The sequence below is a fragment of the Epinephelus moara genome, chromosome 3, assembly GCF_006386435.1.
Source record: "Epinephelus moara isolate mb chromosome 3, YSFRI_EMoa_1.0, whole genome shotgun sequence".
Taxonomy (NCBI): domain Eukaryota; kingdom Metazoa; phylum Chordata; class Actinopteri; order Perciformes; family Serranidae; genus Epinephelus; species Epinephelus moara.
Window position 1 is genome coordinate 27,381,445 of NC_065508.1, and position 14,092 is coordinate 27,395,536.

The 14,092-nt window shown below is 40.4% G+C and overlaps 1 protein-coding gene across 1 annotated transcript in view; it reads right to left on the bottom strand.

Moving 5' to 3' along the window:
- Window positions 1–2,118: 2,118 nt before the first annotated feature.
- The window catches only part of foxred1 (FAD-dependent oxidoreductase domain containing 1), a 14,116-nt gene continuing 2,142 nt past the window's right edge, over window positions 2,119–14,092 (bottom strand). The window contains exons 3-11 of the mRNA XM_050040864.1: window positions 12,272–12,382; window positions 12,069–12,187; window positions 11,811–11,905; window positions 10,493–10,594; window positions 8,713–8,789; window positions 6,632–6,792; window positions 5,543–5,672; window positions 5,350–5,454; window positions 2,119–4,393 (exon numbers count right to left, since the gene is read on the bottom strand). Coding sequence (XP_049896821.1) covers window positions 4,139–4,393; window positions 5,350–5,454; window positions 5,543–5,672; window positions 6,632–6,792; window positions 8,713–8,789; window positions 10,493–10,594; window positions 11,811–11,905; window positions 12,069–12,187; window positions 12,272–12,382 — 1,155 coding nt within the window. The 3' untranslated portion in view covers window positions 2,119–4,138. The remainder of the gene's footprint in view (window positions 4,394–5,349; window positions 5,455–5,542; window positions 5,673–6,631; window positions 6,793–8,712; window positions 8,790–10,492; window positions 10,595–11,810; window positions 11,906–12,068; window positions 12,188–12,271; window positions 12,383–14,092) is intronic.

The following is a 14,092-nucleotide window of genomic DNA, read 5'->3' on the forward strand; positions in this document are numbered from 1 at the left end:
TTCAATTTTAAAAGGATAGTTTTGAAATAGAATAGAGACAGATGAATGATTGGTACATTCATACTTTCTTCTTGTTACTGACCTAAAATATTCACTCTCTTTAGACATGCAAATCTAAATTAAGCTTAAGCGTTTACCCTAAAAGTGGGATGATGCTCCACGCTGGTTACCTGATATAAAAACCAAACACAAATGGCTCCATCTGGTGCACAGTGCCTATACAACACCCAAACGCCTTGTAATGTTGTATACGCAGGAGAAGGGATTTGAATCATATGAGCAACCAAAGACGTAATTGTGAAATATAATCAATAAGGAATACTTATCTTCATCCCAAAATCCAAAATACATATTATTCCTCTGACCTGTAGTGCTTTTTATTTGTGAGTTGTAGAGTGTTGGAGATATCAGCTGTAGAGATGTCTGCCTTCTCTCCAGTATAATGGAACTAGGTGGCACTCAGCTTGTGTACATTTGAAAAACTCAATAGCAATGTCTCTTTCCAGAAATCATGACTCGGTTACTCAAGATAATCCACAGACCTTGTTGCGAGCAGTTTCATGTAGGAACTATTTTCTTTCTACCAAATTCCAGCCACCAACTGTATCACTGCGCAAAAGGAAGTGTGCATCTACTCATGGACGAAAGGTTCTTGATGTTGACAGCGCGAGATGTACTGTGCATTCCAGTACCCATACTATCAAACTATTTAGTAAGCAAGAATAAGATTTAGCATGTCCAATACATTATATGTCAAGTAGAGTATGCAGAAAGTACCACGATGTTCGCCTGCATCCGCTTGCATTTTGCAGTATGCAAGCCAGCATGGTTTTCTGGCTATTCTGACCCACAATACGTCCCATCGACTGAGTCGCAAACAGATGACAGCTCATTGACAACTGTTAAAAGCTGCAGTGACTGATGTCAGTAGTAATAATATGAATAGGTGTTGTTTAAATTAACGTAATTGTAAGATTACCAACAACAAATTAACAAATAGATTCAACTATGAGAATAACAATGGAAGAGAAGGGCATATGTTTTGTTTGGGTTTTTTTTTTTGAGTATTTTTTCCAGCAATTTGCCTTTATTAGATAGGACAGATCAACAGTGAAGAGGGGAGAAAGAGGGGGGACGACATGCAGCAAAGGGCCGCAGGCTGGAATCCGCCACTGCGGCAAGGACAAAGCCTTTGTACATGGGGTGTCCGCTCCACCAGGTGAGCCAGTGGGCACCCCAGAGAAATGCATACGTAATTTTATGGTCGTGATTGTTAGAATCAATAATATATGCAGCAACTTAACTTGTGAAAATTAAAATTCAAAGCTACAGACACTGCAAAGTAACAACAGCAGTAACCTCCGTCTCTGGGGAGCTCGAAAAATGGCGTTTTGTTTTATCTCCAAGGCAACAGATAGATGAGCAAGAGGGTCAAAGTTCAGGATGAAATGTTATGAAGCCAGTCAAGTTGCACTTACAGTTAACATCCATGTCTGTGAATACATGGATGCTTCACACACATCAATTCAGTATCTCACCAAATGTCTCCATTTCTGTACTTTTGATGTTGAATAATGGCCAGAACAGTGTTTTTGTAGAACATTATGATGTCACAGTAATGTAGACCTTTTGGATATAAATATATATATTCATCATCATATCCAATTAGACATTTGTGTGAAGTTTTGTCAAAATTAGCAAATTAATTCTTGGGTCATGGCCAAAATGTATGTTTTGGGATGTCACAGTGACCTTTGACCAACTAAAATCCAATCAACCCCTCCCTTAAAGTGGACGTTTGTGGCAAATTTGAGGAAATTCCATCAAGACCTTTTCAAGAAATCATGAGAATGAGACAGATGCCAAGTCACAGTGACCTTGACCTTTAATCTTTGAGCACCAAAATCTAATCACTTTAGTTCAGTAGAAAGAAAATAGTTCAAATTCAGAGGTTTTTAAATTTGTAGTAGTTCTCAGCAGGGAATTCAAATGTATTAAGCCCTTTCTTAACTTGGGGGCAGCTGCCATGCTTCTGTTTTTATTAGTACTGCCATGTGGTTAAAACAAACTGAATCTGGTCTCAGATGGAGACATGCAATGATGACACGACTCGTGCACTGTTATACAAAAATGTTGATCATTTATAAAATGTTGTTGCATTGATTTATATAAAACATTGAAATTACTGTACAATAATGAATACATGATCAACAAATTTAAATATAAAAGGGATCCAATGTGATTCTGCAACACTGTACTGTACACACACACTCACAGTATACATGATGTATAAGTAACTCATCTGGAGAAGCTGCTGATGTTTCTATTAAAATGAATAGACTAAAGCTGTGCTGCACAACGCCATCACACACCCAGATTCAACAGAAATCTAAAAGGCAGATGTCAGGACTTTGGTATTTTCTATATTGTACACAGGGTGTGTGAGCAGTTGATTCACCTCCCTCCCTCCCTCTCTCTCTCCCTCCCTCCATCCATCCATTCTTGAGTCAACTTTTCCCCTTCAGCAAACAGTTTCAGTCTTTTCTCAAAGTTTCCTCCTACTGAAGTTTCTTCCTCATTGGATGTCATTGTAACAATGACACCACATCCCCAGATCTCAGTGTCAATATCACCGGCCCCTTTGATGCTGCCTTTGGTTGTTCCGCCTCGCCGTTCTGTACAAAAGGTACGATCACGGAATTGCAGGACAGAGTTGTTGTGCCTTGAGGTGTGGTTTAGACCTCTGCACTGACTCATAGCCTACAGCATAGCCTGACGTGCACCTTCCCAGAAATGTGACTACACGTTGCGATGATGCAGACTGTGTGTTTATTATAAGCTGAAAACCATTTTGTTAATTATTTCACAGATACGAAACAATAAACTGTGAAGACAATAAAGCCCCCATAAAATAGAATTTTAAGTCTTGTGTGTGATTTATCCTGGCTTCATATGAGTGGAGGAAAAGTCTGCTAGCTGCTCGGCTAATTTATACAATGGGAAAATGTCATTGGCTTATGCTAATTATGTTAGCATGTTGTATATGCGGGGAAAACGTGTCTAGCATAGGACATTTGTTTTACCTTGTGACTTTGAAAGAAGACGAATTTGTGCTTTTGTTTAATACTGTCGTTATCAAGCCATGTTTTAGGTGTTAGCTAAATCAATTAAACTTAAATGCGCTTCACAGAAACTCAACAGAGCAGCATAGAAACCCCAACTCTCATTTTAAAGGTGTAATTGCAGAGCGATGCAGACACACAACTGCACAAATAAGTACCAGAATGAATGAATCGGTTGGTTCTTGTCATTGTAGGTGTTCTAATATTTCTACGTTACTGTGTATCTTTAGTGTTTTTTACTGTGTTGTTTTTTGGCAGTAACTTTTTCTGACGCTGCTGGCTTGGCCAGTTCTCCCTTGAAAAAGAGATTGCTGATCACAACGGGTCGTACCTAGTTAAAAACATAAAAAATAAAATTAAAAAGTATAAATGCTCACAATGATGTAGGCCACTTGTGTAGACTACGGGGTACACTCTGCTTAGAGCCTTCGTACAACTACAAATCAGCTTTTAAGCCGGCTGCAGAGGTAGTTACAGTGCCAAATCGACGTCTGTGTAGGACGGGATGGATGTGACATATAGACATAATATGTGTGCGACCTACTGCCAGGAGATTTAAAAAGCATCTAGCAGCAGTTAGCAGTTAGCAGTTAGCAGCTAGCAGCGTCCGAATATGTCCACAAATTGGGAAAACAATGAGTTCTAGGAGCTCTTTACCCTTCAGCAGAGGATGAGATGAACTGTTGTGTAACAGGGATGGTAAATGATTGTTATTGCCATGTCTGCCATTGTTACTGTTTTGATAGCACCGCTGACATGTATGTTATGTCACACTAGATGCCCACGCTGTTGCATTACATGTCATGCCTTCATGTCTCTTTTGCTTCCAGATCACTGGCATGCTCTCTAAAATCACACACTGGGGCAGCATGATGACAGCACTGTTTGTCTCTGTATAAAAAAGCAAAGGTGCCGTTTTGGAATCTCTGAGTAAAAATTGCGACAAAAAACAAGACTGAAGTTGTTATAATAATTTGTCAGCAGCATGAAGGGTATGAGTCCTGGTCCCAGTTCCTCTATACAATGTTCCTCTCTAACATGGGCTCCTGGGCCAGAATGCGTCTGAAGCCGAGGCCGCTCAAGTCCAGCGTTTTAAAGTTTCCATCCAGGATCAGTTCTGCCACAGATCGACCCACCGCGGGGGAGTGCTGCAGGCCGTGGCCGCTGAACCCGGTGACAAAGTACATGTTGTTGATGAGTGGGTGCATGCCGATGATGCCGTTCTGGTCGAAGGTGTTGTAGTCGTAGTAACCTGCCCACGCACTCGTCACCTGAGGGAACAAGAAAGAAAATGGCTCAGGCTACATTAATACACCAATACGTCTGATTTTTTTTTAACACCTAAACAACACAGGAACCACTGGATATTTTCTTGTTTGTCCCATTTGTCTGCCGTTAGACCCTTCGTTCAGCTCCCCCCTGCTCTCTGTGATCATCTGTACTAGTTTTAAAAAAGCTGAATTTGCGACACAGTTGTTCTCATTCCCTACCTACGTACAAATTTAAGGTACTTTTTACTTCACTACATTTATCTGACAGCTTTAGTTACTTTTTTTTTTTTAAAGATTATTTTTTGGCCTTTTGCCTTTAATGAACAGGACAGAGTGAAATGGGGTGCGAGAGAGAGCAGGAGGGTGACAATCAGCAAATGGCCGCAAGCCGGAGTCGAGCCTGCAACTGCTGCAGCGAGGCATCGCCTCTGTACATGGGGCGCCGGCACTATCCGCTACGCTACCGAAACCCCCAGCTTTAGTTACTTAACAAATGAAGATTTTTGCACACAAAACATGAAAATGTACAGGCGAGGCGATAAGTTGATTAAATGACAAAGGGCAACTATTTTGATCATTTAGGGATTTTTTCATGTACAAATATTTCATTGTTCCAGATTCTCAATGTGAAGATTTGCCAAATTGGTTGGATGAAACAAATATTGTGGAGGTGTCACTTTGGGCTCTGGGTAATTCTGATGGCCTTTCTCAGTATTTTCACTAGTTTTTACGAACACAACAGTAAATTGATTGATGGAGAAAATAACCAGCAGATTAATCAAAAATGAAATGAGCCTTTTCCCTCTGTACTGTATAGACAGCACAGTTTTATGAAAAGACCACCTTTGTAGAAGTCTTTAAGTCTTTAAATCTTTGTCAGCATTTTAAACACTTGTTTTGACAAAGCTGGAAAAAAAGGATGCAGTTTTTATTATATCAGCGTATCCCAACCCTACCTTCAGCTTCTCGAAGGCTGGAACACGAGAGGCCAAACTGGGCCAAACCTTGTCTTCAAAGAACTGATGGTCCACCTCCAGGTTACTGGTATCTGGCTCCTCCGCCTGAGGAGGAAACAACACCTTCTATTAAACTTTTACAAGTTTTATTTATAAAAATAGTCAAGGAAAACAGCTTTGAACTTTAACAAACCTCCTCTGGCGATGCCCCAGCAATGTAGTTTCCTCCTAAACCCTCTCTCCTGAAGTAAACTCCAGAATAATCAATCAGGAAGGGAGTGTCCAGACCTGGACCGTCAGGACAGTGGACCACATACACATACCTGGAAAAGAATTTAAGTTGTACAGCAAGTTATTATCTTGAGGTTCTCACAGTCCCGTGTAAACTGTACTTTCTTATCATTACAGCACTGATGAGGTTTTTACCGCCAACATTCAGTTAATTTAATTCTTGTAGTTGGAAGTTTTAGGCACGGTCAAAATGTAAGTACTTTCCGCTCCTGTCTGAGTGAAAAAGCTTCTACAAAAGCATTTGAATCGGCCCGAGAGCTCCCGAGGCAGCATGAAGAAGGGTTTAGTGAAGGTTTAACAGAGGAGCTGAAGTAAGGACACATTTTTAGTCATTTTTATACCTGACTCAATATATTCAATATAATATCTACTGCTTGTACTTGGTTCCAACAAACAAACAAACAAACAAACAAATCTATACACATCTATTATATCTAAAAAGCATGTTATTTTTTATGTAAAAAGTGCCCAAAGGTCCAAAATTTAACAATTAAAAGAATATACGTTTCATTAGTTTGGATCCCCGTTAGCTTCATTAGAATCTTCCTCACACATTGAATCACACTAAAACCCTTAACATTGACTCAAAACTTTTAAAACCAGACAAAATGTAAGACACAAATAATGATAGAAATATACAAACAAATTTATTATTAAAACATATTAATTAAAACCCTACAACTTTTCTAAGCACCGAATGGTTACGCTGCAGCCTGTTTCGCTGCAGTGCTCTCGCTCAGTACTGGACCAATTTCAAAAAAAAATTTTTGGGTGAGGGTGAGCAGTGAAAGTTTCACAGCTCAGTTTAACCCTTTAAGTTTAAAAGGGCTACAACTTTTACAAAGTTCATCAGATTTGGCAGTGAACCCTCCTCAAATTAAAGCAGAGTTGGCACTATAAAGTTAGTTAGTTTTCCAGTGGAGTCAGAATACTAATGAACTGTCAGTCCCTTTTTAAGAGGGAAAAAATGCCCCTTAAGTCAATGACTGACCTTTTGCGAGGCTCAACAGGCAGTGGGATTCCAGCAATGGAGTCTTTTGGACCGAAGCCGATTCCCAGCATCTCTGCCAGTTTAGCAGAAAAGGCTCCTGCTGCATTCACCACAATGGCACATTCCACCGGCTGGTACTCCAGACTGTTGGGCATCTGCACCTGCTCAACACCAGACAATTATATAATCACTTACAACATTATATTAGTATTAACACTACTATTCCCCCCCTTGGAACTGCACTGAGTTTAAAGACATGCTTTTTCAAGATAAAAGCGGCAGCACCCTCATGTCAAAGTTCAAAGGAAATCGGAGGCAGTTTAAGAATCTGCAAAACTCAGAGAGCCATATTTTGGGTTTCTAAAGACCTTTTTAATGCTTTTCAGATTTTTTTAATTTACCAGAACACATAAATAAAGCTATTGCAATGTCCAAAGGTAACTAGTTATTAATGGCTGAGTCCGTATTTTATTTGAAAATACAAACTGCAAGTTCACTGAATGTAAGGGCTCTTGAACTTTTTACCTTTGCACCTAAAATCTCATCTCATGAATACATAATTAACAACCATAAAATCTACATTAACCTACAATCAAAAACTGAGTAAGCACTCATTTAATTAATCAAAATTTAAGGAATTTTAGTAAATCATCTCACATGTCACAAAGCAGGTACTAGAGAGAGCAAAATCCTCTAAAGCCAAGACAGCAGCTACATTAATTAAATTTAGTTGTCTTGTTTTTATACATAAACTTTTATTTATATTGGTAATACAGCTCTTCCATTAAAAAAGTATGACCCAAAGTGTGTTGCAGGTCTATAACTGATGTTAACAAATCTTTAAAAGCATAAAAAAGAACATTCTAAGCATGGATGCCTAATTATATTTTAAAATGGGGGAGGAAACATGAAAGATACATAATTAGTGGAGGATCTGTAGGAGCAACCCCCCAAAAAATGTAATTTAAAACAAATTTCCTGCATTTCTTCACCACCTGCACCAGTCAAGATTAGTTATATTGGGGGTGTAGAGAACAACATAATAATTGAGTGGAGTCTGCATGAGGAAATTAGAGAATAATCTGGACTTTACCATAATGGCCCCCAACTGAAAGGGCCCAAACAGTTATAGATCTAATATGTTTAGATATGAAAAATACTGAATTATGTTACTATTCCAACTCATTGTACCAAAAAATAACTTGAAAAAGACCCCTAAAGTTCCCTTAAAAAAGCAACTGTATACTTGTATACCTGTTAAACATTGTACTGCTACATTTATCTGACAGATAAATGTCACTGGTGATGTTACAGATTCAGATTTTACTCACAATATGATGCAATATTATTTATCAAACTACTCCGGCATTATATAAGAATTAAAAGCCCCACCTTGAACAAACATCAGGTAAATTTAAGTACATTGTGCTGATAATAGGCCTACATCTCCTGACTGCAGGACTTTAAATTTGGCTGTGTGTTATTAAAAGTGATACTTTTGGGTAGTTTGTGTAAATGAACTATGGTAAACTTCCCTCCATCTAACCAGTGCCAAGATGTCCCACCTTGCCCCCAAGCGTTTCGCTGTCTCTTGGGCTGTTGTTCAAACTACAGACTGCACTTAAGCATTTTCATACTGCTTGCCACCCACGCCACCACCACAGAAACAGAGTATAGAAGCAGATTAAGAGACAGACCTGCCTCTCAAACTCTGACCGAAATATGTTCTTTTCTTATTAGGCCTACTTGTTTTTGTCAGTTAACTTTGCTCCTCCTAATGAAATAATGCGGATGTGTTTGCTCCACTTGCTCAGGCACCTATGGTGACCTGTCACACAAGTTTTGGCAGTGTGGCTTCTCTTTTGTTTATTTTGGTTCAGACAAGTAGACAGGCTGTGCTTTTAAAGAACAACCTGTGAAGCAAATACAGTGTGTTGCTCAACCAACTCTTTTATATATCAATCGAAGAAGGCGTGGAGAAAAAAGACGATCCTGACATGTTGGTGATCATATTAAATGTTAACTAAACATATACTGGATACTGGATTATACTGTCATGAGAACACCATGGTCCAACTTACTTTGACAGATCTTATCCTCCTGATATCCATCTGATCACCATCACTGCTCATCATCCTGCTTGTTGTGTATTTAAAATCTGTGAAAGAGATAGAAACATTAACACCAGCCAGCAGACGGCCTCTGCTTTAAGTAGATCAATAAACTCATTCTGCATTCACACAGGCATAATGAAAATCACCACATGTTGACAGGGGTATAAACTACATATGTCCTTTTCTATGCATCTTTTACGTAAAAACTTTGAACATAATTCAAATGAGATGATCTATGCTGGTTGATGTGACAAGATGGCGCTGCTGATGGCTGCATGGGTGTGTTGTGGCACTCAGTTTTGTCTTGTGTTTGTTAATTTGTCCTCACATTTACTGAGCTATATTTTAGTTACAGTAATTAGTAGCTAGTTACTACAATGGACAGGCAAAGGGTAGAGTCATATAGCTCTGGGTATCCAGCAACTGACTGTACACTTGTTGTCGTGATCACCACAGACGCCCCGTCTCTCAAATCATCCAATTGCACAATTGGGAAAAAAGCAGAGATGACGTGGGGTGCTCGTCTGCCCTGAGTTGAAGTTTTTTCAACTCGAGAAGTTCAAAGCGCTCTGGCAAATACACCAGGCACATAGAGCACAGAAACGCCAGGCAACACAAAAACTGGTCAGCGTTTTTTGCAACATCTGTAGCACTGTGCCAATTAATCGGTCAGCTATATACATGTGTGAGGGTGCTTTCACACCTGCCCTTTTTGGTTCGGTTAAATCGAATTTAAGTTCATTTGCCCCCTCAGTGCGGTTTGTTTGGGCAGGTGTGAACACAGCAATCACACTTGGGTGCACACCAAAGAGACTGAGACCTTCTTGAAGAGGTGGTCTCGGCCCCGTTACAAACGAACTCTGGTGCGGTTCATTTGTGGTGAGAACGTGTTCCGACCTGGAACCAACTGCAGTCACATGACACATTGTTTGGGTTAAACATGAGCATGTTACAGTCCTGGAGGATTATTAATGTGCACCTCCTCCTGTACTGCCTTAATATGCACATTCAGCACATCCAATGCATCAAAACATTGTTTTCTAGTTGGAGCCGCGCCTCGTTTTCAAACTGTATGGTTTGACTAAAATGAACAATGACAGCAATATAGTCCACGATGAGCAGCGCTAAAATCAACCTGCGTAGTTGTCCCTCCATTGTGACATTAGAAAGTGTCACATTTATCTTGCAAGTGTACTCTTCTTCAACGTTTGCTTTACTTCCTGGATTTTTCCCACATGGAAATTCTGACCAATCAAGAGCAGCTTTCTCACACAAGGCATTTGATCTGGTTCGCTTGTAAATGCTGCCGTGAGAACACAAACCAACTCTAGATAATTATACAACTTCAACAAAATTAGTCCCTGATTCAGACCAAAGGAGACAACTCTAGGTCTGAAAGCACCTTAAACTACATTTTATTCTTCAGCTTTCTGCTTTTACACAAAACTCAATCTGACGTGAACACAGAATCAGAGTCCTTAAAAAGTCAATGTGCAACAGCTTAGTTAGAATACAACATGTTGTACCACAGATGACCGGTCCAACTGCATTTTGTGGCGTTCTTGTGTCGAAAAAACTTATTGATTAACATGTGTGAGTTAACTATGTGTCCATTACATAACAGTGATACTGACCAACAGGAGGAATGTAGAGCTCAAGAGTGAAGTGTTCTTATAGTAAGGTCCATGTACATGATAATCAGAGTTAAATCAGGGTGTTTTTATATTAAGAGGCTGTAATAACAAACCTGTGACCTCTCCACAGCACGGAATGACTCCCATCGAGATGGCCTTCCTCCTGAAGGCGTTCAGCAGAGTCCAGGGGTCAAACCAGCCCTCGTTCTCCAACCCTGGGAGTCAGGACAAAAGGTGACATAAGTTAACGCTGTTAAAAAAGGGTTGATAGACTCAGACGTTTCAGACTTACTGGAGTCAAACTTGTTATGAATGCACAAAAATTGTGAAGTGTAAATAAGTATCTACAACGGGGCATGCATGTAAGATTAATGCTGAACATAATACTTGAATTTTACAAACGTCTGATACAATTAAAATTATGAGAAAAAAATACAAAATAAAATAATAAAAATAAAACAAAATAAAAATAATTAAAATAATAATGTAATTAAATAATTAATGGAATAATTAAAAATAATAAAGAATAAAATAATTTTAAAAATATATGAATATGAGAAAAAAAATACACTTAATTAGCTGAGGTGGATGACACCGAGGACCAGGTTTATTAAGGTTTTTAAAGGAATAGTGCACCCAAAAATGAAAATTCAGCCATTATCTACTCACCAATATGCCGAGGGAGGCTCAGGTGAAGTTTTAGAGTCCTCACATCCCTTGCAGAGATCCAAGGGGAGAGGGTGTAGCAACACAACTTACACACTTGCAGCGCCCCAGATTCAAACGTCCAAAAACACATAATTGAAACAACAGAATATCTCCATACTGCTCGTCCGTAGTTTGGAAAAACGTCATTTGAACTCTGTTTTTAGCCTCATTGTAGCCTGTAGCTCTAACTGCCTCTCTGTGCACCTCGCTCACGTGCGCACGCTTGAGCACGCGACCAGCAAAAGCACGTGAACACACATGGACGTTTGAATCTGGGGCGCCGTAAGCCTCCATTAGGTGGAGTTGTGTTGCTACCCCCTCTCCCCTTGGATCTCCGCAAGGGATGTGAGCACTCTAAAACTTCACCTGAGCCTCCCTCGGCATATGGGTGAGTAGATATTGGCTGAATTTTAAGTTTTGGGTGCACTATCCCTTTAAGGCTTTTTTTTTTCAGATTTGACCCTTTCTACCCCAAACTTTTATTTTCTTATTTGTTTATTTTGTAATATTTATTCACATTTAGTAAGAGTTTGCAAGGTGTATAAATTCATTTAAGAAAGGACCCCACAAATAGTTAGGGGACACAGGAAGGGCTGAATGGTCAGAAGACCAGAAAGGCGCTACACAAGTGCAGGTCCATTACCAATATCACATTCTGTTTACCTTGTGCTCATACACCCATATCAGTAATTCAATATTAACCTGTGTATCATCCACACTCACCATATGAAGCCAGCGCCACACTGTCTGTGTTTATCCACGGAAATTTCTCCTTTACTTGTGTCGGAGACAGAAGTGAAACTTTGGCTCCTGCCGACCTACAACCACAGAGTGAGATCATTTATTGATGAATAACTGGATCCCTAAAGGCTCAGAGCTACAAGTCAAAACTGAGTCTCTGTTTATACGTTTACACAGGAGGGAAGTGATGTTTATCTTTCTGATATCGCACAGTTGCACTGAATGAAAGAGGACCGACACCTCTGGGTGCTATAGTTCTCCTCCATGATGTGAGCCACCTCCTCACTGGCCAGGAAGAGGTATCCTGAGTGGTTAAACTGGAGGTCCACGGGGTCTTCTTTCAACACGCCGAGGTGTTCCTGAGACAACACAGATAAATCATTTCTCAGTCACATTTAATGATTTAAAGGCTCTTCGTTCACAGGCTGCACACAAACACCTACATTGATGTTCCTCAAGAAAGCTGCGGAGGCCAGGGAGAGGTGGATGTTCTCAGGCAAGGAGAACTGCTGTCGGATCCCCCCTGCAGACAGCACGGTGGAGGCCTGGGAGTACTGGGGAGAACAGCACGCAGGAGAGAGGAGTTAATGCATAATTATGTAGAGTCTTGCTGTATGTAAAGCTGATAATGCAGCCGATATTCTGGCCTACAGACGCCTATGAACAACAAATCTGCTATTCCACCTTAAATAGATCGATTTTCTTCTTTATAATTGTGGTATTAAAACCCTCATTCTTTCCAAAATGAGGGTTCCAAACACCATTTTCTCACGCAGTTTCCTCCAGAGTGTTTACCCTCATTTCTCTCATCTAGTAACAGCTGCAAGTGTTGATTGCAAAGTGAATGATTTCTGTTTCTCATCTGCTATTTAAATCCTACATCTTGTCGTGGGATGAGTGTTGGCTTGTTAGACTTTCTGGAATACGGTGGAACGTTGAGCCCGTCTGTGCTGGATGTAATCAATCGTCTGCTATCTACATTCATCTGTTCACAGTTTTGGTTGGAGAGGTTTAATACAATTTAATTTTAGTATCCGTAAAACCTTCTGCAGTCACCCCCGCACCTGTTGTACCAAATCATATCAGGGCTTTCCAGCTCCTCCTGGGGGACCCAAAGGTGTTCCCAGGCCAGATGAGATATATAATCCCTCCAGTGTGTTCTGGGTCTGCCCTGGGGCCTCCTACCAGTGGGATGTGCCCGGAACACCTCTAACAGGAGGTGCCCAGGAGGATCCTGATCAGATGCCCGAACCACCTCAACTGACCCCTTTCGACACGAAGGAGCAGCGGCTCTACTCCGAGCTCCCTCCAGATGTCCGTCGTCCTCACCCTATCCCTAAGGCTGAGCCCAGACACCCCACAGAGGAAACTCATTTCGGCTTCTTGTATCAGTGATCTCATTCTTTCGGTCACTACACAGAGCTCATGACCACAGGTGAGGGTTGGGACGTAGATGGACCAGTAAATCCAAAGATTTGCCTTCCAGCTCAGCTCCCTCTTCACCACGACGGACCGGCGCAGCACCTGCATCACTGCAGAAGCCGCACCAAACCGCTGATCCATCTCACGCTCCATTCTACCCTCACTCGTGAACAAGACCCTGAGATACTTGAACTCCCTCCGTCGGTAAAAGACTACGCATTTAACGAATTGAGATGTCCATCAAGATGGCGGGTGTCAATCATTTCCGGGTCAAGTAATTGAGGACAGAGGATCGAGAAGTCGAGGAGGGATATTGGGATGAACCCTGGGGTCTATTGCTTTTGACTTGAGGTGTTCTCTTACAACTTGAGTTTAACTGATTTAGGTTTGATACAATATGTTGAAAATTACAGTAGAATTTGTTTTAGATTTGGATGATTTGTTTCTCTTTGATTAACTACAAGATGATGCCAAGATGTGCAGAGCAAAGCAAAGAATATATTGCAGATGACACAGATGATGGTATGATTACTGAATTATTCTATAGGATGCTTTGCATGATGTTAGAGCATGTACACTGAACAAAAATATAAATGCAACACTTGTTTTTGCTCCCATTTTTCATGAGCTGAACTCAAAGATCTAAAACATTTTCTATATACACAGAAGATCATTTTCCTCAAATATTGTTCACAAATCTGTCTAAATCTGTGTTAGTGAGCACTTCTCCTTTGCCGAGATAATCCATCCCACCTCACAGGTGTGGCATATCAAGATGCTGATTAGACAGCATGATTATTGCACAGGTGTGCCTTAGGCTGGCCACAATAAAAGGCCACTCT